Source organism: Pavona decussata, unplaced genomic scaffold (genome assembly GCF_977016875.1).
Source record: "Pavona decussata unplaced genomic scaffold, jaPavDecu1.1 SCAFFOLD_11, whole genome shotgun sequence".
Lineage (NCBI taxonomy): Eukaryota > Metazoa > Cnidaria > Anthozoa > Scleractinia > Agariciidae > Pavona > Pavona decussata.
In genome coordinates, this window is record NW_028145434.1 from 4104226 (window position 1) to 4130000 (window position 25775).

At 38.5% G+C, this 25775-nt stretch overlaps 3 protein-coding genes and 1 long non-coding RNA gene across 11 annotated transcripts in view; 1 reads left to right on the forward strand and 3 right to left on the reverse strand.

Annotated features, from left to right (window-relative positions):
• Window positions 1-155: 155 nt before the first annotated feature.
• LOC146488305 (glycosaminoglycan xylosylkinase-like) lies at window positions 156-11241 on the reverse strand. Its single transcript, XM_085123267.1, has 8 exons — window positions 10503-11241; window positions 8168-8254; window positions 7963-8072; window positions 6917-7088; window positions 6044-6156; window positions 4509-4590; window positions 3704-3763; window positions 156-3075 (listed from the first exon to the last, which is right to left on the reverse strand). Exons 1-8 carry the CDS (start codon window positions 11102-11104, stop codon window positions 2850-2852), a joined length of 1452 nt encoding a protein of 483 aa, XP_084979393.1. The 5' UTR covers window positions 11105-11241; the 3' UTR covers window positions 156-2849.
• A 9-nt stretch (window positions 11242-11250) lies between these two features.
• On the forward strand, window positions 11251-21490 carry LOC146488306 (mediator of RNA polymerase II transcription subunit 27-like). The gene is made up of 8 exons (XM_085123322.1): window positions 11251-11474; window positions 12675-12822; window positions 13675-13787; window positions 14486-14576; window positions 15091-15195; window positions 16156-16194; window positions 16672-16749; window positions 17915-21490. The coding sequence occupies exons 1-8, from the start codon at window positions 11251-11253 to the stop codon at window positions 18062-18064; spliced, it is 948 nt and encodes a 315-aa protein (XP_084979448.1). The 3' UTR covers window positions 18065-21490.
• LOC146488307 (uncharacterized) lies at window positions 18617-22865 on the reverse strand. The gene is made up of 2 exons (XR_014867228.1): window positions 19057-22865; window positions 18617-19014 (listed from the first exon to the last, which is right to left on the reverse strand). It is a non-coding gene; the product is annotated as an uncharacterized LOC146488307 (long non-coding RNA).
• Window positions 22866-23841: 976 nt separating this feature from the next.
• Window positions 23842-25775, reverse strand: part of LOC146488308 (TNF receptor-associated factor 2-like) — a 36832-nt gene continuing 34898 nt past the window's right edge. For all 8 annotated transcript variants that reach the window (XM_085123139.1, XM_085123153.1, XM_085123160.1 and 5 more), the window contains one exon: window positions 23842-25311. In XM_085123139.1, coding sequence (XP_084979265.1) covers window positions 24706-25311 — 606 coding nt within the window. In that variant the 3' untranslated portion in view covers window positions 23842-24705. The remainder of the gene's footprint in view (window positions 25312-25775) is intronic.

The following is a 25775-nucleotide window of genomic DNA, read 5'->3' on the forward strand; positions in this document are numbered from 1 at the left end:
GCTATAGGCTCAAACCAGAATGACTTCTTTCTCGTTTTTATTTGAAACGGAGACTTTGGACAACAACTGTACGTCTTCATTCGTTTTTGAAAAACACGATGGTGATTACACATAGACAGTCTCCTTTCCGGCACATGGTTTACTGGCCAGATAACTTCATATCCGTTTTTTAATAGATTTGTGGTCAAACTCGCCCACTACGCTCCCCAAAATTGTAAACATTTTAAAATTCTACTTTCAAACCAGTAAAAATGGTCACGGTGGACGTAATTCAGTTCTCGGGCTCAATGAGTTACGAGTACTTTCGAGAAATGGGCCCCGGGAGACGAAATCATTTGAGGGAAACTCCGCTTTTGTTTGTTTTAACCGCCCTTTTGTGAACGTAAAACCTTTCAAATTATAGTGCATGGAGAGCTGAACCTTATAACGATATAAAATCCTAAGAATCGCTTGCAGCTTTCTTTTGACAAAACATTCCAAAATATGTTACAAAGAGCCCTTGTTAATTAAATAAAGTTGGAGTTTTCTGTTAAAAAACAAGGCCTATTATTTGACAAAGTATGAATAAGACCCGGCGTAAGAGCATTTAAAAGCCAAGTCAGGCCCGGTTCAGGCGTCTTAACTCTCATGCACCGTATCTAATGTATTTTCACTCTAATGTTGTATTATCCAGGAGGCTCTGCTTTACCTTGAAGTCTTACTTCTGTCGAAAAATCTGACTTACACGTCAAACAACCAGAAGACCTGCACCTTTCAAAAGCTCTATTTTCACTGGACCCTGATAACCTGCAGCTGCGTTGTTTTTTAGGGCTGGTAACATCATTGTTATTCATTCTTCTGTCCTCCCGACCAAAAATGTAAGACGTTGCAAACGGTACAGGTCACTCCCAAACAACTATGTTGCATGAGATGTACAGCGTCTGGACTGGACCTAAACTTCCTACAGTCTAATAGACCCTTCTCCAAAGTGGCGGCAACAGATTTGAATGAGTTAAAATTGCCGTCTGAATGAAAAACTGATACCCGCACTGGAAAGAGCACCTTTACTTTAGTAACCTTGCAAAGTTTCAGCATATTAGATGTTTTATCAGCTTAAGAAATGTAAGATGAAATTTGACAAATTTACAGACGTTTGCATGACTGGGGGTATACGTCATATCCCCAGTCATACAAACGTCTGTAAATTTTTCATTTTCCAACTTACATTTTCTCAGCTGATATTACACCTGATATGCTGAAACTTTGCAGGGTTACTAAAGTAAAAGTGCTCTTTCTAGTGCTGGTATACGTTTTTAATTTAATTTTTTTTTTGAATTTTCGGCCGTCATTTTGGAGAAGGGTCTATTGTTTTTGTTTAGTCTGTGACACTCTGTTTATAAACAAGGTTTATAAACATCTCGCGGCTTGACCAGTGTTAATTCGATTTAGGTAAGGGTCTTGTATGTTTACACTACGTAAACGCCAATGTAAAGAATCGACCCACTCCTGCCCTCATTTCATAATTTACGGATGACGCTTTCGCGTGATAATGTGTGTGATCGGGAGATGTCCGAGTAAATTTACAGAGTACGTAAACAGCATGAATATGAACTTCCTTTCATCTAATACTTCTGAAGACTAAAATAGTTACCACGAAAATATTTCTTCAATGTGCTATACATTCCTCCAATAATTTGTAAAAGTACCGTGTCTACCTACGGATGTACAGATAATTAAAATTACGATTTTAAAATAAATAGCTAAAATAACGGTTCTCCACCGTTAAAATGTGAATTTTTCCAAGTCCCTTACTGCCCTAACGTTTAACGTTAGCCCGTAGTCATCAACAGTGCACAGAAACGAGGCAAATGGGTCCGCATCGAGTTTATTGCTTTGATCCATTTGCCTCGTTTACATGTCCGTGACTGCTAGGACATGCGCGCTCAATTGCATTTAGTCGTGTTTTATTGGTAACAACCTTTTCGGTTCAGGTTGTCGAAGCTCTACAACAACAACAACAAAAAGACTATTTGATTGGTTTAGAGACCAACTTTTTTCATCCAGCAGATGCAGAATTCGATTAAAATGACTGAGCACATATTGCACAGCAATTATGAACCGCTTCAACCGAAACCAACTGGAAAATAATGTGCTGGTCTTCATATGTAATACCGAATCAAGCAAAGTTGTAGTAATCAGATATCAAAACCAAGAGAGCGTGCTCCAACAAGATATACAACATCCAATAGAGAGTTAAACCGCTTAGCGAATTGAGGAAATGCCATTACCTCAAGATATCTGGGATATCTTGATCAAACACTCCCACGCGTGTTTGATAAACTTTCAAATAAACCCCGTTAATAAAGAGACAGTGAAGAGATTACATCTATGCTTATTAACAATGGGTTTTCAACCTCCCGTAAACTTATAATTTTCTTTGCTTGCCCTCGCTGGATAAATAAAATCTATGCAAATAAACAATGGGTTTCCAAACCTGCCTTGTACTTATAATTTTCTTGGCTCCTCCTCACCAGCGAAATAAAATCTATCATGTTAATAAACTATGGGTATCTAAACGTTCCGTGTGCTTATAGTTGAGTCAATTCCAAGGGTGACTATCCAGACCCAGGCATTTGTCATTAGGGTGCTTAAGCACCGACGTTTGTGAGCCACGGACGGCAACCAGAAGTCGTATATTTCCTTTTTGGGTGTGGTTTTTCTCCTTACCACGGACAGGAAAAGCTCTTGTTGATGATCACTTGATGACCACGCTTGGAATTGACTGAGCCATTTCCTTTGCTCGCCCTTGAGAAATTGTAATTGGGTTTGATAAACAGCTGGTACCATTAGAATACGACCAGACCACTATTCTAAACTACTTCATCCGAAATTAGAACAGCACTATCTCCATGCTGTTTAATGCACTTCTTTACCGTGTTAATGGCGATTTTCAGTCTTCTATCTATAGCCTTAAACTGAAGGTCTGAAAGCACTGGAGCTACTGGGTCATCTCCTGTAGCTTTACGTAACAGCTCGCTGAGGGGCGTTTTCTGCTTGGTTATTGATTGAAAGCGATTCCATGTGGACTGTCGAATCCTGTAAGTAACAAAAAAAAAAAAAAAAAAAAAACTCAGTTAAGTTGACTGCAGAAGGTAACCCTGTCTTTCAATCTTACGGCAGGTTTTAGCTAGCGTAGGCTTTATTCTAACAACTAGCTTTTGAGGGCTCAGTGGCTAAGTTGGTCTAATGGTAAGGAGATTTAATTTGCTGGCAACAATCGGTAGGCAAATACACGATGATGTCCAAAAAAGCTTCTCTGCGATAGAAAAAAAGCAGGGCAACATTTGCGTGCTACATTTGTTGCGCTTGTGCAAAGTTTGGGCACCAATATATTTTAAATTAACGCAATCTGTTACTCTAGAATAAACCCTACTTCACTGTAGCTACATACGTATTAGTGTAATCTTAGCTACAACTAACAGCTACTGACACACTGACACAAGAGTAAACCATTTAGCCAAGACAAACGACGAAAGTGCTGGTAAGTCGAACAAGATCACTGCTGATTTGATTTAGTGTGATTACGCTCTAGTTATGTCTCTCTTTCACGGTTTTAACACGCTTCCGATCAACGGCAAATTAAGCGCCATCACAAGCATTCATTACCACAAAATCTGGCAAAGAGCAGATGTCATGTTGTCATTAACATCTCAAATTGGCTTACCTGCAACATTGTATTATTGGAGCAAGAATAGACATTTCATCGTGATGTGGATTTCCAAAACTACCGAGAAGAACGAAACAGTTATAATAAATATTTCAATAAGTAAATGAGTGACTAAGCGGATTATTGCTTAGGGCGTGGGTCACGAACAAGTAACATTTAATATGTAGTATGTTGTCATATTTGTCACCCTTGTACCGCTCGAGTATAGCGTTTATTTTTCTTTATTGAGTGTCGTGAAACCAAAACTAAAGTAATTAAGCCGCCGTTACACGTTGAAACTTTTAGCTGAAACTTGTGCGCAACGGCGCTGCGAAACAAGTTTCTGCAGGCGTTGCACCATGTAACATGGTCGGTTTCGTGAAACTTTTTCGAACTTCCGTTGCGAGACAAGTTTCACGAAAAGTAGAACCGCTTTCCACTTCTGAAACGACTCGCAAAGGTCGCAGTGGTGAAAAAACAAGAGTTTCACCATGTAAAACCTCTTCGCGAAACTGGTCTCGTTCGCCGTTGCACACACAGTTTCAGCTAAACGTTTCAACGTGTCACGGCGGCTTTACTCTGACCAATTGCAACAGAAGTAAACAGCGCAATGAACCAATCAGAATTCACAGCAAATACATGTAACCGGTGCTAAGCTGGTTTTGATCTTACTTTTCATTGGTTGACAAAGTGGCGGGAATTTTTAAAACCAATCACGGAGGGTAGTAAAGCAAGACAATTATGTTCGATATGATATGGCTGAAATACAAGTCAGGTGTGTTGCAAAATATGTTATTTCGAACGGAATGGTGTTTGCATGTACCTCTTGGCATTGTCAAGATGTAGCAGCATTCCTTCATCTCCCTCGTCTTTGAAGGTCTCATAATGATGCCTGTCTGCATTCCCTAGCGATGAACAATGTTAGCAAACAATTTAGAGCTTTCAATTTTACAAATGGCTCACAACAACTCTAACCAATCACAACAAACGTCAACTACCCAACGAACCAATCAGAACTCTAGTACGTGTAAGCGGCGTCAAGCGCGGGAAAACGGGTGTAAGCAAGTCATTGTTGGTTTTAGATTAACTTCTACGTCGCCTTCGATTGGTACATTCCGGAACAAAAAAAAACGGAACAGCCTCTAGATTTCATTAAGCCATTTCCGAGTTGCTGTCAGTGAACTTCATTGTGAAAGCGAGGGTAGGCTTTTCATATGCAAATTAGTTCTGTTTGCATATGAATGAAAACTAATTTTCACACTAAAACTTTGCACTTAGCTTCGCTTTCGTAATGAGGTTAAAGCAACTCGGAAATGGCCTTTTCTCCTTTCAAATGTATTAGGGAAGAACTATAGGCAACGTTTGCACATACCCGACATTCAAGATTCAATTTTGGGGTGCTGCCAAAACCTCCAATGAGTGATTTTTAGCAATGATTGTAAACTATGTACTGTAATTTGGACACACTGCCAATTGAACTCTTCCGTACTTGATTAATGCCACTTTTTTAACCAATCGCGTTTCTTGAAATTCCGGGCGTAACCTTCTGAAAGGATACAACGGGTAAATAAGTTAAATTTACTGATCTGTTTAGACAGTTCAGTTTGAACACAAGAATGTACGCGGTATATTTTGGGTAAAACCAGCACAAAACAAAGTTCATTCAATTTCTGACGTTGCTCGGACAAATTTCAAAACGCGTAGTTTGAGGAAGAGTTCTTGAATTTGCTGTATTAGCGAATGGAATCAAACTAATAATAGATAAAACATTTTCGAAAGCCTGGTTTGCTGTAAAATGCTAAAAACTGCAGCAATTTGAACATTTTAACCCAAACATACATAGCCCAAGAATCTTCGGAGGGTAAGACGTCCGAATGCGTTTTAATGCTTTTGTTTGGAGGAAAACGTTTGGACATTTTGTCATCCGAAAGTTTTTACGTTTAAAGTACCTGTACATACTCATCAGGCCCCGGTTGTTCAAAAGCCGATTACCGTTAATCCACGATTAAAAGTTAACCGAGGTTTTCTGCTCACTCGTTAAAATTGTTTTTAAACTCTAATTTTAAGCTAGTAGTAAGGAATAGTCAACGTCAAAACTGAGGGACAAAAATCTTTTTGAAAAACTTTATTGATTAGTAATTAAACTCGAACCAAAGTTCTTGTTAATCTAGGATTAGCTTAATCGGGCTTTGAACAGGTGGGCCCAGTAGTCTAAGTTGTATTTAGAATCCAATGAATTTCCTTACAACGACACGTCAATACTTCTAGACCATTTTTGTCAGAGAATACTGAAAATTGGCCTGGTATATCAGTTAAAAGGTATATTACAAAGCCGTGCTAAACACAAGGTTTACCAACCTATTAAAAAGTCAAATATTGCTGTGTCCATGATATCAAGAAGACGAGGACCAGAATCATAAGGTGGTGTCTTCAGAACCTTGTTCTTACAGTAGTTGTTGTCCGTCTCCCATCTGGATTAAATCATTTAAAATAGTTGGATAAGAAACAAACAAGTCCATTTTGATAACACAAAAGTCAACTCCCTCAAATGCTCTTTGACTGGTTAAATAATCAATCAATCAACTAACCAACCAACCAACCAACCAACAGACAGACAGGCAGACAGATAGACAGACAGGACAGACAGGCAGACAGGCAGACAGACAGACTGACAGACAGACAGGCAGACTGACTGACAGTCAGACAGACTGACAGACAGACAGGCAGACAAACAGACTGACTGACTGACAGACAGGCAGACAGACTGAATGACAGGCAGACAGACAGACAGACAGGCAGACAGACTGACTAACTACATGTAACTAACTAAACAAGCAAACAAAATCAGACGTCCCTACTCTCTAGAGGTAAGTTGCTTAAAAATCCAAACTACTACAACTGATTGTCATTCACTAAACCTTTTCATGTGTGTTTTTTTTAACATGACACTTTTTGTAGCCTGTTCCAAACGTCCAGAGAGTGGGAAGGGGTGTAAATTGTGACGTGAACGAAAAATAAAGGCATGGAGACTGGAAAGAGAAGATACCCTCTCTCCCCAGTCTCTGCTCGTTTTTTCTCGCTAATCACCTTTATTATTTGCACACTCAAACGCTCTCAACTAGCTGAACAGGCTACATTATTTTCCACATTACATGATTTTTTCTTTGCAGCATTACTTGTGGGGCCAAGGGACAAACTGAAACTGCTTTCTTAACCACTTAGAACACTTACAAGGCCTTCTTATTATCACGATATGTTCTTTGCCAAGGATGTCTCCAATTTCTGAGAGGCCACCCTGGCGGAAGCCACAGCGTCACTGAGCCTTCCATGATTGTTCCATTGGCACACGCAGCTTCTGCTTTCTTACAATAGTAACATACACCATAGAAACAAGTATTTTCACCTGGAAAATAATGTTAACAGCTTATCTTTAAATCTGAAAAGTTCTCAATCTTTTAACATTATTATAAGAATTAAGTTTTACATTGCTAGACTCCATAAAACACCATTGCCATTTGCATAATTTTTTTATTGTTCTAGCAACTACTAACGTCTCGTTTTCATAACTCTCATGAAGCCAGCTTCTGTTGTGACAGGATACTACAAATGTTAGAGGCAGCCTGGTGACTTTGATACGGGTAGGCATTTTGTCAGACCTGGTCTACACTGCAAGCAGTCCCTTTCTGGATAGTCAAGAGGTCACACAAAAAAACTGGAGCGACAAGCGGAGGGGGGCATGGGGAGAGGCGGGAAAAAGCCTCTCGTCCCATCTTTTCTCGTTTATTTCTCCTCGCTCCAGTCTCACTGCGCTGAATGCACATCCTCTCGACTAACCAGAAAGGGACTGCTTGCAGTCTATGGCCAAAGTTTAGTTGGCCACTGTCTGATGACCCACATAATGATTGGTAGCTCTGATTTACGCCATGTTTGCGCTGTCAATTAGACTATCATCAGTGGGGCAGTTTTCAGTTGAGTGCTGTGAAACAAACAGCAAAGTAATTGTTCTGGCCAGTCCCAGGAGACACAAACAGCACAACAAACCAATCAGAATTTGAAGCAAATGGAAGTAAACTGTGTAAAGTGCAAGAAAATGGGTGCAGGCAAGACAAACTGTTGGTTTTGATTTTTATTTTGATTGGTTGAGAAAGTGGTGCGAGTTTCGTTATGAATCACAGTACATAGTCAACTAAAAACGAAGAAAACACGAATCACTTTTATTCAACACTCAATTGAAAAGTGTTCTTTGAGAGAGTTTATTGTAACTGTTGCTTTCTTACCTTCTTTAAAAAATGTATCCATCAGTCTCTTCTCCCCAATGGGTTCCACCTCTTCCTCTAAGTTGACTCTTCTTCCCACAACTGGTGGAGCTCTGTAGAAACCTAAAATTCTGCCACAAGAATTGAAATGATGTCATCATGATGAATGTAAGTGGAAAAGAATACATTTATAAGGTAAGGATCAAGATATAGGATTAATATGTACCTATCCAAATGAAATGCTGCTATTTCTCCATTGTGTCTGTCAAAACCTGAATAGGGAGTTCCCTCCACTACATAGTCCCTTGAATACCTGTGAAGAGTGATTTTACAAATGTATTTAACTTTAATTTGAATAATTGCATCTTATTCTTAGCTTTCACTAATTACCTGCAATGGAGTGAAGCTGTGCTTACACTGCAGTGCTAGTTGCAGCTTTGAAAGCAGCTATTGTGTCTGCTTGTACAGCTGCCGCAGGAAGAGTGTTCCACAGTTATTGAAAAAGAATGCTTGTAAGTGTTCACAGATGCGCCTATCTGCCTGTACTTGCGCTCGTGCCCCCTAGTTCTGGAGTAGCCCCATGCAAGCTCCTGAGGGAAGGGTATGTTAACCAGGCCCGTTTCTATCTTGTAGGACATCTGTAAAAGTCCTTTAGGTCATGTCGAGTCTTTAGGAGGGCCATTCTCAGGAGTATATTTATTATATGTTCAAAATATACAACTTCAAACCTAACAAACGTCCCTATAATTAATTTATCCTTATTAAGCAGTCACTGAAAAGTCCTGAAAATTGTCGCCCTCACAGATAATTACAAATGGAGTGTAGATGTGACCTCCATGGTGATTTATTAACAAAAGTGATTAGCACATCAAACTTTTCTCTTGGAGGTCAGTGAACTGAGCATAGTCTCTTCAGACAAGGAACTTTGTACAACATCATCCCACTCAATGCCAGTGTATAAAATTATTGGGTACTATGTGTATTAAACCTTAAAACACAACAACAACAGCAATAAAAAAAATCAAAAAACCTTAAAAAAAAAAACCCAACAACAACAACAACAAAACTAAAATAAATAAGGGCGGAGAATCTGGACATCCTGTCTATACAAACTACCAGTAGTATCACATTGGAAGTGGAGAGGGGAGAGTGGGGATTGGAGTCGAAATAATCCATTTGCTTCATGCTAAAGAAACAGGCTGTGAGGGAAGGGGGTATCCTGTTATGAACTAGCATTCCTTGAGGGATGGGGTAGGGATGGGAGTAGATTGAAATAATCCAGTTGCTTCAGGATGGGGGTGGGGAGAGCAGTAGAAATAATCAATTTGCTTCATGCCAAAGAAACACAGACTGCGATGGTAGGGGACATTCTGTTATGAAATAGAATTCCCTGGGGGACAGGGGTTGGGATTGGAGTAGAAATAATAAATTTGCTTCATGGTAAAGAAACAGAGCTTGTGAGAGGTACATCTGGTTTCAATGCAACCTTGACTATTTGACTAAGCTAGCCTTGACTAAGGCTCTGTCAGCATTTCAATGCTTTCATTAGTAGGTGGGTTGAGGCATTGTATGGACAACTGCTTGAACTCATCTCTAATTTATCTTGATTTTCACTTAAAAAATGTTTACAAGTGAGAATTTTCCCAGACCACCTCCAACTTTGGCAACTACTTAAAAAAGTCACTGAGATCTCTGTGACATTATTCACTTTTTCAGAAATTATATCAATGAAGGTTTACGTTGGATCCCTCTTCCTTATCTCAATGCAATGTCAACATTAGTATTTTGCTGATAAAGAAAGATGCTAAAAGGTGCCTCCTATTAGAGAAGTATTTTTGTACAGTTTATGACTATGCAGGAAAAGCAGATCTTAGTTAAATATAGGCTACTGGAATCCAGAAATAAAATTGGGGGAAGTGGGGCATTTTTTAAAGATAATTAAGTAACAATTTATTATTCTAAAAAGCAGTAAAATACAAAGTAATGTATGGTGTTTTTTTTAATGAAATTAAAGCTTTATAGTCTGAAAAATGCATGGTTACCCCCAAGTTATACCAAGAGCACCACATATGAACATTGCAGAACATATACACACTGTTCTTAATAATGTGTGTAAATTCTTTTCTTTGGAGAAAAATAACGGGTTTAAATTTGGAGCTTTCGCTTCTATCGCAGAAACTAACAGCTCTGAATTTAAAACCATTTTCTCTGAAGAAAAGAATTTACACATCAATTTACATTTAGGAGAAACGAATGAATTTTGAAACCAAAAATTATTTGGAAAGTTTTTAACTGAGAGTAGTCGACCAACACCAACCTCAGTCCATATACCAAACAAAATAAGCCAATTGGAAGCAGAAGGAAACACATGTAACAGGTGCAGAACAAGGCAGGAACACCTAACTGGATTAGAAAGTACCATCTCTTTATAACCAATAACAGACTACAGTAAAACAAGGCCAAAACAAACATGGATTATTTTCGACCATAAATTAAGAACTCCTCTTAATGGCACCAAGCAGTAATCTGTTGTCAACAGATAAGCATCCTCCCAGTCTTACCGCATGGGTTTGAAAACGACTCTTTGTTTTCCTTCAAGAATGAACGTAGCTTTCAACTGTGTTCCCCTGTAACCAACCCCAGCTGCCACTATAGGCTTGTACATCATAGCTTCTAATATCATATTCATTGAATCATCTTCTCCCGGTGAAGTGACTTGCCGTGACTTCACCATGCCTTTCCATAACGTCCACGGATCGTCATATTCATAGTCAACATCATCATTAGCGTTTTTCCGCTCGCTTTCGTCTCTACCATCCACGTTGTCATGTTTTTCGTCCAATACAGGTTCTTTGCCTACTACAGTTTCAACGTTTTGATTTTCACGAGGTAATCTCTGCGAGGATGTAGACTGTGTTTCGTCGTTTGATCTTTGGTGCCGATGTGTATGATCTATTCTGTTAAAGTCCATTCCGTCCATAAGAGATTGTGTGTCGCTTACTGAAAGCATTAACGGGTGATGGTCATCCGATACCTTCCATCGCAACCAAAAGAAAGGAACTAAAAGACAAAATATACACAGACAAAACGCAAATCGCTCCTTAAACTTCATAGTTCCAAAATATGCTCGGTAGAAGACCGAAAGAGGCCAGATTTGCACCATGTTATCTCAAAATCCACATCGTGTCCACTGTTCTTTGTATATATTGGCACGATTTCTACCAGGCATCTAACTTATTCATGAAATTGAGCCCGCAATCGTCAGGTGGACTCTGGGTACGAGATTGGACGAGTGGAAACTGGCACTAGATGGAAACAAAGATGGCGGACAAAGCCAATAGTATAGAGGAGTGCATTTCAACTGCAAATAATTTGAGATCGACGGTCAACAAAGTTTTCCAAGATCTTGCGAATGACCCTGGTGCTACGAGTCAGTCGGTGGGTGATACTGCTGATTCTACCTCGGCGGGTAAGGGAGCAAATATCACGCAAACATTGAAGAAGAATCTTGTTAGTGTCTACAAAGTTCTAAGGTAAGCTTTATAAATATACTAGTTTAAAACATGGTTTAATACGAATGCATTTTAGAGGACCCTTCTGTAAACCACTTTTTTGACGTAGGCATTTCTCATTCAAGATTACCCTCAGTTCACGACTTAAAAATATGTTGTGGGTCTTATTGCAATTGAACTTGTATTTCCTATGGCAACCCACGGCACTCTCGTCATGGCCACAATAATTCATAAGTTTTTAAGCTATTGCTAACATAATTGTAAGCCCGGCCTAACAGGTTTAATAATAGGCGTTATCACGGTTTTCGGCGCCATTTTGACGGGTAGGCAAACAGGCTTGAAATAACAGCGTTTGTATGGAAATCCGATGTCAAATAATTTTCATAAAACATCGCATCTGAAAAATTCATGAATTGGAAACTTTTGGCACTAGGGAAAGGATTTTAAATAAAAAAAATTGGAGGGATAGCATTCTGCCAGAAAGTGTCCAGTCGTGTTTTGAACTTTTCATACATTTGTCTGTATAGCGAACCGCCGTAAACTGCTTCTAAAAATAGTTCGCGGGAAAAAAATACAGGGAAATGTATGGAAAATTCAAAACACGACTGGACGCTTACTGGCACAGCTACATCCCTCCAATTTCTTTCCTTAAAATCCTTTACCTAGTGGCAAAAGTTTCCAATTCATGAATTTTTCAGAAGTGATGTTTTATGAAAAATATTAGACATCGGATTTCCATACAAACACTGTTATTTCAAGCCTGTTTGCCTACCCGTCAAAATGGCGTCAAAAACGGTGATAAGGCCTATTGATTTATGTTTAATATACTGTCTGTTTTACTGTTTCATAGTCGAAAGTGTCCAACTTATTCTAACTTCCAAAGTAATATTTGTTTTATATCACTTAGAAAAACTGAGATTGTGGATGCCAAGGTTTAGTTGGTGTAAATTGTCTGTTGCTTTCAGAAAGTCTAAACCCAGAAAGAGTGTCAAAGGGGAAGGGGGGGGGGGGGGGTTGATATGATCAATCAATCAATCAATCAATGAATCAATCAATCAATCAATCAATCAATGAATCAATCAATCAATGAATCAATCAATCAATCAATCAATCAATCAATCAATCAGCCAATCACAATGTGGTCAGTACACTTAGCTCAAATTACAACTATTATAACAGCAGCTGTTGAATTATAAAATTTATTTCTGTATTTTTGATTAGTGAGTTAGACAAAGCAAGTGATGGACTGCCCTCATCAGAAAGCCGCTTGCTTTCTTTGGGAAATACTGGTCTTTTAAGCTTGGATCCAGTTGAAGACAGAACTGCCCTCTATGACAAGCTTCTAGAAACATATGACTGGCATGAGAAGGTAATTTGACTTGCATTAGTTCTCTCAGTTTTGTTCTTTCTGCATTATGTCATGTATACAGAAATTAGTGGAGTGTGTTTTGCCTTCTTGTTCCGCTGATTGTAGGAGATGAAGTATGGAAAGTAATTTCCTATGATATTGCAGTGTTCCAGATAAGAGAGGGGTCGCAGGTCAAAAACCTGAGAAGCCTGGCTTCCTGACCCGACAAAATGAATGGCAAACTTAAGAAGATTTAGTGGGAACCGGAGCTATTGACTCCTCAAAATTCTTCATTGACTCTCTGATTTCGAAAGTTATCTGGAACACTGTACAAAATACTTACACAAGTCATGAAACCAGCCCCTGGTGTACAAATTTCACCAAGGAAGGTGACATGTATGTTCTTGTTATGTTGCTGTCTCCTCTCAGAATGCAATTTTCATGCGCACTCGCATGTCTGACTTACTAAGAAAAACAAGGGACTACTTCTAGTCAAGAATAAACCCTGCAACATGTATTCTCTTGATGTTTTTGATAATATCACCCTGCTGTTACCATAAAAGGCATGAGTGGGTACATAAAAGAAGAAGTTGTAATATGTAGTTCCAGAAAATACCCCTACAGTTTCCTCCCCCGAAGAAGGGATTTTCTTTAAGAACCCCCCCCCCCCCTTGCCGACACCCTCTGGAAATTCCAGTTAACCTTCAAACTTTCCTTTAAATTTTGTAGTCTTTGAAGTTCACCCCCCACCCCACCCCCTGGAATTCCAATCCCATCTGTGGGGAAGGGGGGGGGAATAAGGAAATGAAACTAAACATTTTGATATTGGGATAAAAAGGTTAAACGATGCATGTTTTGTGATCCAATTGCCAGCTGACCTCAGAAGCCCAGCAAGCTGTATCGTGTTTAAAAAGACATCATCCCTCACCTTTACAAAGCTTAGATGGAGCATCTTCAGCAAAGAAGGCAAAGACCAACCGAGGAGGGTAAATAGTGATCTAATAGATCCGGAAGTACAGTTAAATAACTGGATCTATTTTCTAAAAACCTATTGTTTTAGGAAAAATAGAAGTTTAAGAGGCATTCCACTGGCTGACTAGATTTATAAGGCTTTGGCTTTATTTATTTCCCTTTACAATAACAAGTAGACAACTGAAAAAACAAATAAAAAATGTGCTTTTTACAATACAATGTACCTTCCACCATATACCTTTCTAAACAGTTGCAAAGTTTCAGAACTTCGAATAATTATGGTTGGTAACCACTCTCCTGTAACAGTCCAATCAATTTAGTGCTATTGCTAATGATATCATCTTCTAACAAGGTATTTTAAACATTTTTAAAGGTGGGTAAGAATTGACTTACATGTACATGTGTATTTGCTAATGATTTGCAATGATATTCCCAAAGGTTTGTGACCGTTTGTGAAAATGCCTGAATATTCCAAGTGATTATTTTTCTTGTTATTGTGCAGTGCAATGGACACAACATATTTTGATGTCACTTTATACATGTAGTACAAATGCAAGTGTGTCGAAATGCTGTAAGTTAAGTAAAAGTCGTTCGGGCTGAAAACTCAATTAGCTAACCCTGGGCAAGGCTACTAAAACACAAAAGGAGGACACTGCATTCTAAAACAAGCAACGTGCGACATAGTGAAACAAGTGTTTTGCCTTCATTTTAGGGAAATACAAAAAGCTCTGCGAGACTGCAAAGCATCTTATCCTCGCTTGGAGTTGTCGACTTCACCGTGTGGTGGCGCTTTAGTTCTCGAGGTTTGTAAGTTATTCCCCTTGACGCCAACGTTATGGGTATGAGGATTAGGTATTAAGGTGATGTTACATGAAATAATTTTCAAGCAAATTGAAACTGCTTTTGGGAGACACGAGTTTTGGACGAAATTGCCCTTTTAACATTCCCTTTTCGTAAAGGTTGAGTTTTACTGTCACAAAATTCAATCAAGTGTAACGAGCATACAGTGCACGGACTTAAATTTAACTTTATTTATGCTGGTGAATAACAAAGAATAGATAATTATACGAACCACTTGAGTACTGTTCAACTTAGACAAGAATTTTTGCTCTTCATTGTCTTTTCTCTCTTTACCCACGTGTGTCCAAATGAATACCAGACACACTCTGCAGGGGGGGGGGGGGGGGTGGGGGATAACCCAGCGATGGACTAGCATCCCTCCAGGTGGGAGTAGCAATACCCCTAGTTGGTTCATAGTGGGTTACGTAGTCTCGATTGTGACCTACTTTCTTTCATCTTTTTGACAATGCCCCTCAGGTTGTTGTACCGAAGACGTTCAAGGCCATAATTGTGCTGCGAGTGACAGGAATCGATCAGGTTGTTGTGAGAGGATTACAGGAAAGTTATCTTTTAGAAAAAGAGGTGAATAAAGTAATTTCCAGTATATAACCAACTACAATTCATATCTCGAACTCACGATATTTTGAGCCATCTCCTAACGCATCCAAGGATCAAGAATACTCTTCCTCAACCTTCTTCGACTTCAATAATTTAGCTAATAAACTTGAGCAGCTTTTACTGTGCTTGTTACTTTAAAGCCTGACAAGCAAGCTGAAAACCGGCATGATAAATGCAACGCTTGAGGTTCTTCGCCTTGCCTGGTAACGAACCCTGAAATATAAAGTTTATACAAGTCGACCCTCATAGTACTAACTTAGTACTCTCTACATGTATGTTAATGGCTTTGCAAACTTAATGTATGTCTTGCGGTTAAGGCCCTGAAATGAAGTGGAAGCCTTTCTTAGGCCTTCTTCTGCTGCATCTTTAATGTGCTTTAGAGCTACTTCCACTGCTTCTGTTCATACCTACTTTGGCTTTTTTGTTAATGAATCAGGCTACACGAAAGCTTTTCTTTTGCCATGTAGCTTTCTTGATTTTTGCCATTGATAGTAGATCGTCCTCGGCAACTCTCTGTTGACCGCCTTCCTTTGAACTCCTGTCTATAAATAGCTCATATGTTTCATATCAGCTTGCAAAATGCCTACATTGCTGTCTTCTGACTGTTCTGAACTCTGCTGAATTGGAAAATATTTCCGTGACTGTTACTCGCGGGAAGAAAGTTCAGAGAGTCGTGGAAATGTGATAGCCGATCTGATCCTGCAAGAGATGACCATCCCTTACAGAAACAAAAAAATTGACCCTGCTAGGAGGGTTACCGGCTAGCAAAGCAGATAGGCGACTATCCCTCTCATGCCAAACCCCCCCCCCCCCCAGAAAACAACTAACAAACAAAACAAACAAAACAACAACAAAAACAAGAAGGGTTACCCTACATGACGTCCATGTGAAAAGCTCCTAAATTTAATTTAATTTTTCTTATAGGAACCATGGCCCCAGTCACGCCATGCGGTGTTTAGAAAGGTGCGTTAACTAGTATTCAGCATATTGCATTTAACCCTCTCCGAATTTCAGTAAAGGTGCAGGAAAATACAATAATTTTGTGAAATATACATAAAAAAAGTAACAGTATCATAGGATGGTACTCCTGGTAGCTTGCTTTTGAATGGCCCCGCATAACATTTAGGTGACACAACAAATGGAGTTTAATTGAATCAGGAAAAAAAGAATGCAGAATAGCCTTTAAAGCGGTGAAACGTAGCTCACCATTATTCAAAATCTGTTGATTATGTTATGTTGGTTAATTCAATAACACTGAGGAACGGATGGTGAGTTCTGGGTTGAGAGAAAGTATTCTAAGGAATCGCTTCAGTGAAATGTGTCTACGTTAAGCAAATATGGCATGACAAAAGCATTGCGTGACCACTCATGTACCCGCTGTGAACGTGTGACGTCGTACGCCCTTAGACTTTGCCTGTTTCTCTCCTTTTTAACTTTTAGATAACGGATTACGCCACCTCTGTCATACTCCATTATTACTCTCCTACCGATCCTACTACACAAATCCGAGGCATCATGGTGAGTTGAACAAATGCCATTGATTACAAAGGGGATCTCCGAGGACTGTTGTAAAAGCAAAGCAAAGTAATACCGTCTGACCAATTTTAACAAAGAGAGCAGACATAAGAAACCTCAGAGAAACTGACGCTAATCTAGCGGGGGAATGTTAAATGATTTAATCACATGCTATAGTTAAAGTTATTTAATCGCATGCTATAGTTAAAAAAGAGAAAGGGACAAGCATAAATGTTTTTATAGAGGACTATAAATGAATACGAATACATCAATATTATGAATTGAAAACCAAAAAGAAAAAAAATACAAACTAGATTGAAATCAAAGTCCTAAATCCACGTTACCAATCCAATAAAAAGGAACCATAATGATGATGTATCTAAAAAGAAAATGTGGCATACAGTACATTGCTACATCGCGAATTTCTAATTAACTGACGGCCTACAGATCACAAAGTGCGTTCTTGAAAACACGACACATTCAACCAAAACACGGTATGAGGTGTGATCATGTAGTCTGTAGAAGAAACACGCTATCGGTTCTATCTTTATCACCAACAGACACTTTCGACATTGCTGCATGACTCTAGCAGTGTACAGAACCTATGTCACATGATCCTAGTAGATGAATTGTAGCTCGTTGCGAACCTACCACCAGCTTGGTGGTAAGGGCATCCGACTGGAGCGCATAAGGTCATGTGTTCGACTTCCGTTAGGTACTCACATTGTTGCGTTGTACCTTGCGCATGGCATGGTGAACAACACATCTTTCTTAACCTGTGTTATTACTGGGAGCATGGTCACACGGAAAACAAGAACAAATTAGTGGAATGAAAAGCGTTCGTTGATTCCGTGAGGAATAAGAATGCTGATTCGGAACATGAATATAAACACATACAACGCATAATCCCTTGATCGCTACGACGAAGGGCTAACGGTCGAAACGTCAGCACTCAAATCTCTTTACGGTGGCCAATTTACCTTTAGTTATCAACTCTGTTGATAAACCAAACATTCGTTTCAACTCCTCACTGACGCAGCGCCGTAGTTTCTTTAGAAACTAACCCCCTTATTCATTTCTTAACGTTTATTCGGTTTCACTTTTTGGGTATAAACACCAATGTCGTGGTCTAGTTGGATTATATTTCCCTGTCACTTTGTTTTTGCAGAGATGGTTGAATAGTTTCCAAGGACTTTTCTCCATTAAGTGCACGGGGTGTGGAAATCACTTGAAGGAGGAAGAGGAGAATGTGTTACTGCCTCCCTGTTGGAGAACCTACGAAGATCTTTCTCCGTATCACTATCAATGTAGGCCCTAAATACTGCCTTCATACCCGTGTAATATGGAAGCGACAGGTCTTTGCATTGAAACAAACAGGCTGAATTTAGGAATACCGGTTTTGTTTGAGAGTAGACCGCTTTCGCTAACTAATCTCGCTAGAAGTAATTTTCTCTGTGTCAAGCGTAGAAAATTCGGTACCCGATTGCGTACCGATGTGGCTTCACTAGGACAGCATCCTGAGACTTCTGAACTTCTTTTCGAGCGCCTTACTCACCAAGAAGACATGCATAAATGTACACTGTACGTAACCCTTCTTTTGCAAGTCGCACGAGTTGAATCTTCACTTTCACGACTTGAACAAATGGTTGGTATTGCTGTTGGTATTAAATTACTCTTCACCGTTTGAAACTCACTGTTCGATTCTGGTAAGAGTGGGATCTATTTGTCACGGGTAGGCACGTGACTAACCGCGATTAAGTTCCTTTTTTCAAGGGAGAAAGAGAGAACATCATGGAAAAGAGGCTACTCCGAGCTCTAAGAGGTGCCAGTGGTACGATACCCCATCAAGGTAGCAACAGAGAACCAGTACTAAAATTAAAACAAAATTTTATTCAAACTCAGTACAGTGTTATTAAAATTACAGTTTCAGTGCAACAGTTTTATTAAAACCAAATTTTCAGTGCAACGCACCTCGTTCCTGCAGAGTTTTAGCCATGCATTTAAGAATAAAAAGAATCGAAAAAAATCGACCAAAGGTTCGTGATCATTATGGTAACACCATCAAGCTAAAAAGTACCATGTAATACAATATATAATAATTATAATTTCGTAAAAAGTTGCGTTCAATTTGAACATTTTTGGGCGCATCTATGTTATTGTCTTTAGGATAAATTAACTATTTTGTTGCGTCAACTACTAGTTCACTTGATAGTTTATCTTAAGGTGTTTAATGCACCTAAGCCATACCTTTTAAGCTAATTCTTTGGCCTTCGAACCAGCCTTGAAATACTCAGAAACTGTTAATAAAACCTGTAAATTGTGGTTTGAAACGATAATAGAAAGTTGGTTTCAGAGAAAGTCGTAAAGGCAACGGATGGTTTAAATCGCATAAGATTGAAGCTTCTTGTAACTAGTTTTTACATACTATCAGCCAGACTGTCGCTGCCCAGGAATGTCTTCGTGTTTGCTGGTTCGAATAAAGACAAGAATCGCCTAAAATAGTATGAAATGGCACTTTTTTTATTTAAAAGAAACTAAGGAACTACTTCGGGACTTGTCAGACATGCTCGAATAAAAAAAGTAGCACACTGATTATAATACAGGACAATATCAGTACAAGTACTTTTAAAAACTATGTTTCTTTCGGAAAATCCCCCAGTCCGGATTTTTTTTAAACCCAAAAACAGATTTTGTGTTTCTTTGCAAAACTCGTAATTCCACATAATTCACGCCGAAGAAGAATTATGTGGATCATATACAAAACTGGTGGCGTTTAGACGGCCATTTTTTACCTTAACAGCGCTGTTGTTGTGCGCAAATGTTTGCTAAATTATCCAGTTTAGGGCATTGTTTCTCTTGGTAATGAAAACTCCAAGTGATTGGAGTTTTTGACCTGATTCTGGATTTTCCCAAAGAAACGCGTCCTTGTTGATACCATCCCCTACCCATGCTATTGATCTATTGATATTTACAGTAAAATTAATTACATCATAAAAATTGTATCAAATAATGCCAATTCTAAAAAATCATTAAAGCTTAATCTACAATATACATGTAAGGACCGGGAAAAAAGGTGTTGCAAGTGTCGTAGCATCCAATTCCTTTCGAGAGTTTTCAAAGGTGGAAATTTGTCTCTTGTTTCGTCAAATAGGGTGGAAGTTAATTATGATACTTATTGATTTAAGTTTGGATCCACCGTTTGAATTTTACAGTTTTGCTAGAATGCTATGATATTATCGAAATTAACTAAATGATTTATATCATCAAAATGTTCCAGGTAAATTTCACTCAGTTCTGTGTTATTGCTTTTGACGTTCAAGTCTGGATAGACACTTGCAATTATAACAATTTTTCCCATAGTTAACACACAAATGAGAAAAGGCTAAAAAAATTACATTAACTTATTATGCACAATATACTTGATAAAACCATTAACTCTACTAATATCTAGTTAATTCTTATGCAACTACGAGACGTTTAAGGCATTCAAGAAAACGACAATTTACAGGTCCTGCCACTGCTCGACAAAATAAAAACAAATAAACCACAAAAAAAGGAAACAAATGCAAACAGTCCCCCCCCCAAAAAAACAAAACAAAACAAAACAAAATAAAACAAAATAAAAAAGGAGAGAAACAGCTTTGTCCAATGGATAAAGCCTTATTGTGTTGACAACCTTTACTCCAACCAACGGATTTTATTCCTTAGTAGGATTGTATCCTCAACTTAATAATAATAATAATAATAATAATAATAATAATAATAATAATAATAATAATAATAATAATAATAATAATAATAATAATAATAATAATAATAATGATAATGATAATAATAAAGAAATACCCAGGCCAGAGTGTGTAATACTAATGACATATTGGCTACGTTGTCGTTTGTTGGAAACATTTTTTTTTATACATTTCTTTTTTTTTCCCCCATTTAAGTTATTTAAGGCCTTGGGTTTTTGGGGTATGAACGTCAGGTGTCCTTAACTTTCTTTATAGTTTCCTCTTTTCTAACATCCAACAAAATGTTGCTGCCCATAGAGGAAATACGTAGGGTTAATGACACCATAAAATTAATGCTGACATGCTGGTCAAAATGTCAGCAATACAAATACTATCATTTACTATCGGCTGTTGGTAACAGAAAATCTATAAAGAAATGTATCCTATTTTGAAAACGCAGCAAGGCAAAACAAACAAGTAAACAACCTAAAGTTCTCAAAATTATAAACAAAGCCTTGCGAACGTTTTAGATCTTGTTTTGATAATGATCTTCTAATGCCTACTATCTCAGTCTTTTTTCTGTTAATCACCCAAAACATTTGCTTGATCTGTCTCTTCTGTTGATCGCTTTTCATTCAGAGCTTTTATTTGATCGCCGATCAACATAATTCCTGATCTTCTTACTCAACCCGAATTTGATTCCCATCTGAAAATAGATTGTTACAGCCGATTTTCACTATGAAATACACATATTCTAGTAGGGACTCATGCGATTCTTGTGAAAACACTAATTTTGTTAACATAAACGAAAACGATTGTAGTCTTCCACAATCTCAAAGGTATGTAAAAGCAGTATGTACATATTTACTTGATCCATATAAACTGGAATAATTAATGTAATTATGTGAACTGCGAACTTCGACGAAAATGATAAGATGTCATCGTAGTTTTTTACGCAGCACTGAGCTGCGAGGAATACTACGTCGTGATTTCTAGTTAAACTGGCAGGATATGTATATGAACGGCCGAGTAATGCGCACTGCCATTACAAAAAAACCCGTTAAACTAAAAAGTAAGAACAGCTTGAAACTCTCTCTCAGACGAGCTTAGGCCAATGACTAATATCAAATTATTTAGACAAGAAGTGCGAAAAATTTCATCTTTCGGATACTGAACTTAATTACATATGTACATATTATTTGTTTCTTTCTCGGCGCATTAGCATGTATTTAGCTAGCGGCCTAAACAGCCTCAATCAGATCCGAGGGTAAATAAAGTTTCATTCATTAGTTTACAATGAAAGACAGTTATGGTATACAAATTTACTTGCTTTATGTACGGAAGCATTGATTGTTCTCCTGAACCCTGTGTACTATGCGCCTGCTATACTATTTTTAAGGTGACTCGACCCAGTTATTTTTTGGTGGTACCACCCTACTTTGAAGCTCTCTGGTATCCCCACCTTTACTTTTATCATAAGTCTAACACATAGAATGTATAACATATAGATCAATCTACAATATAGCAAAACAATTTCGGCGATCGGAGTAAATGTCACGTGGTTATAGTGCCATGCCCCTTTTAGGTCTGAGTCGAAATTCTGCTGTTGCCGCCTTTTTTTCGTGAGAATCTCTCGGCTACACATAGTGCGCATTAGTGCCTTGCGCTGAACAAAGTTTCAACAAAATCACAAAGACCCAATTCGAGAAATTTAGCGCTTTCCAAATTTAGGTCATAATTTATGTAAAAATGATAAGGAAACTTTAAACGATTATATCTAATAAACTATGAGATTTATTCCTTTATTTTGGGGATCTTTATAACAGGTGGACCCTTGCACGTCAGCAGAAAGCTTTAGGGTCTTGTAAATGCGCCCGATTTCGAGCAATGCAAACATATAGAAATTATAGTTTTAGCTATTTGTTGACGCTTGTCAACGTTTCAGAGTCCTCTTCACAAAAAAAGCATTTTCTTAAAAATTCGTAGTTTTTTTTCCTTCAAATTTTTTCAGGGCTACAATTGATTAACTAACTACCCGGATTCCGAATTTCATGGTCATTGAAAAACTGTGACATTATCTTCTATAAGCCCAAACTTGAGTAAACATTGAAGATTTTTAGCGTTTTGGCTGAGATTGTGCTTTGGGAGTTTTCTATTGTTTCGAGTCTGTCATGATACAACATTCTTGTTCAGCACGCGTGCAATGACCACGCTTGCCTGACTTCCGAATGCACTCATTGGACATTGAACGCGTGCTTAACAAGAATGCTGTATCATGACAGATTCGAAACAATAGAAAACTCCCAAAGCACAATCTCAGCCAAAAAGCTAAAAATCTTCAATGTTTACTCAAGTTTGGGCTTATAGAAGACAATGTCACAGTTTTTCAATGACCATCTTCTATAAGCCCAAACTTGAGTAAACATTGAAGATTTTTAGCGTTTTGGCTGAGATTGTGCTTTGGGAGTTTTCTATTGTTTCGAGTCTGTCATGATACAACATTCTTGTTCAGCACGCGTGCAATGACCACGCTTGCCTGACTTCCGAATGCACTCATTGGACATTGAACGCGTGCTTAACAAGAATGCTGTATCATGACAGATTCGAAACAATAGAAAACTCCCAAAGCACAATCTCAGCCAAAAAGCTAAAAATCTTCAATGTTTACTCAAGTTTGGGCTTATAGAAGACAATGTCACAGTTTTTCAATGACCATGGAATTCAGAATCCAGGTAGTTAGTCAATCAATTGTGGCCCTGAAATTTGAAGGAAAAAAAAACTACAGATTTTTAAGAAAATGGTTTTTTTGTGAGAAGGACTCTGAAACGCTGACAAGCGTCAACAAGTAGCTAAAACTATAGTTTCTATATGTTTGCATTGCTCGCAATTGCGCGCATTTACAAGGCCCTAAAGCTTTCTGCTGATTTGCAAGAACCCATCTGTTATAAAGATCCCCAAAATAAAGGAATAAATCTCATAGTTTATTAGATATAATTGTGTAAAGTTTCCTTATCATTTTTACATAAATTATGACCTAAATTTGGAAAGCGCTAAATTTCTCGAATTGGGTCTTTGCGATTTTGTTGAAACCTTGTTCAGCGCAAGGCACTAATACGCATTATGTGTAGCCGAGAGATTCTCACGAAAAAAAGGCGGCAACAGCAGAATTTCGACTCAGACCTAAAAGGGGCATGGCACTATAACCACGTGACATTTACTCCGATCGCCGAAATTGTTTTGCTATATTGTAGATTGATCTATATGTTATCGGTTCTGTGTGTTAAACTTACGATAAAAGCAAAGGTGGGGATACCAGAGAGCTTCAAAGTAGGGTGGTACCGCCAAAAAATAACTGGGTCGAGTCACCTTAAAAGCTTATTCATGTAATTTATACGTACAAGAAAGAGTAGTTGGTAACCTTAGGTTAGAAAATAATTGAATACTAGGAGAGTTTACAAAGAGCTTAAAAACAATAACGGTGAAATAAAGAAAACAAAGCGCGCATCAAACTTTTATACTGTTCTTTTAGCTGCTGTCATAGATTAAAGAATTTTTTACAACAGTGGAACCCCGTTAATCGGCCAACCAAGGGCGAGGAAAAACCTGGCCATGTTAACAAGGTTGACGAATTAAAGGGGTTTTTGACATAGGAAAATGACCACACGAGCTTTAGTTCAGGCCAAAATAAAGTGGCCGTTATGTAATGTTTAAAACACGAGCAGCTATGTTTTATAGGGATTTAAAACCACGAGGCGCAGCCGAGTGGTTTTTGACCCGATAAAACACGTGCTGCGAGTTTTTTGAACATTGCTTCACGCACGCTTAAGGGAACACTCTAGAAAACGTTTCGCAAGTAACGACTCTAAGACTTGACTGCCTGTCAGCTTTCTTTGCCCTCAGGATGCTATACAAACAAACGTATACGGACATTATTCAAGCCTAGGGATCCATACTTTCGAGGCGTATTCAGTAATAACCGCTACAAATTTTTCCTGTCTTTCCAAGTAATCAGTTCCTCAGGGAAACTTTACTCAAAATGCACGGTATAACTGGCCTCGAACCGAAGACGTTAGATTCTCCTGTGTCGCGCTTATGTTTGAAGACACCTAAGGCGCGGCTGTGTTCGCATGGTGCATGCCTGCTTATTTTACTTCATGATATGTGAGTGAGATTCTTGAAACTGTAATTAAACCTATCAATACAACTCACCGTATACCTTTTGAAGCTCTCTCTAAATATCAACAGTGTCTACGATTATCTTAAAGAACATCGTGTCATCTCGAACATAGGCATGTGTATTTAACTCTGACAGAGAGCAAAACAAAGGACACCCACTGGCAATGTTTGACTCACGTCTTGGCCTTTGAAAGGAAGAGCTGCTGGGATCAGGTCTGAAGGCGTCGATGACGTGTTCCACATTATCCTGATCCAACAACATCATGGTGACCTTCTGTCTGAATGGCCAGCGGAGTAACGCGTCATACTCACCACGCATGACCACAAAGAAGATCGACAGGTGTGTTCCTCGACCCATGCCGTCACCGTTTAAATACAGCCGGGCGCACATTTTGTATCCATGGCGGCTTGTGTAGAAACATGGGCTGTAAATGGAGTTCTGTCTTCCGGAGATTGCATCATTTCTTTTTCGAGCAACCTCAGTGACTTTCCACAGAAGGGTGCCATCATAGGTGGAGAATTGCTGCTGACGGATAAATTCCTCCATGTCTGACAGAACGACATTTCTGAGCGCCAAATTGTGTTCTGTGGAATCCATTCGTCTCTCAAGTCGCCTTATGCTTTCTACATTACCGTCCACTTGACGTCGAAGTGAAGATACCTTCAATCAATTTTAATGAATGAATGAATGAATCAATCAATCAATCAATCAATCAATCAATCAATCAATCAATCAATCAATCAATCAATCAATCAATCAATCAATCAATCAATCAATCAATCAATCAAGCAGGCAGGCAAGCACGCAAGCAAGCAATCAGTCAGTCAGTCAGCCGGTCGGTCAGTCAGTCAGTTAGTAAGCCAATCAACCAGCCAGGAACTTCTTAGGGTGCTTTTTTTTCAAATCTGGATCTTTTAATACAAAAACGGATTTTGTTTTGTTTTACCGAAATCCAAGAACCGATCATGAATCCAAACTTCGTACGGATTTTTCTTATCAAATGTAAATTCCGATTCATCAGGTTCATGATCTGAGCGTTTTTTTTTATTTGGTCTTATTTTTGGGAAAGGATTTGAAAAAAAAAAGTATATTCAACAATGAATGTTCCGTAAAATTTGTTTTCC

Bases quoted from the DNA above. Each gene is read 5' to 3' on its own strand.
- LOC146488305 (XM_085123267.1), bottom strand. From the start codon at position 11,104: ATGGTGCAAATCTGGCCTCTTTCGGTCTTCTACCGAGCATATTTTGGA. The intron at 8,255-10,502 runs GTAAGACTGGGA...CACTCTTCACAG, and splicing joins GTCGTTTTCAAACCCATGCG to GTATTCAAGGGACTATGTAG. The intron at 3,764-4,508 runs GTACATGCAAAC...TCTTCTCGGTAG, and splicing joins CATCTTGACAATGCCAAGAG to TTTTGGAAATCCACATCACG.
- LOC146488306 (XM_085123322.1), top strand. From the start codon at position 11,251: ATGGAAACAAAGATGGCGGACAAAGCCAATAGTATAGAGGAGTGCATT. The intron at 12,823-13,674 runs GTAATTTGACTT...TCCAATTGCCAG, and splicing joins CATATGACTGGCATGAGAAG to CTGACCTCAGAAGCCCAGCA. The intron at 14,577-15,090 runs GTTTGTAAGTTA...AATGCCCCTCAG, and splicing joins GTGGCGCTTTAGTTCTCGAG to GTTGTTGTACCGAAGACGTT.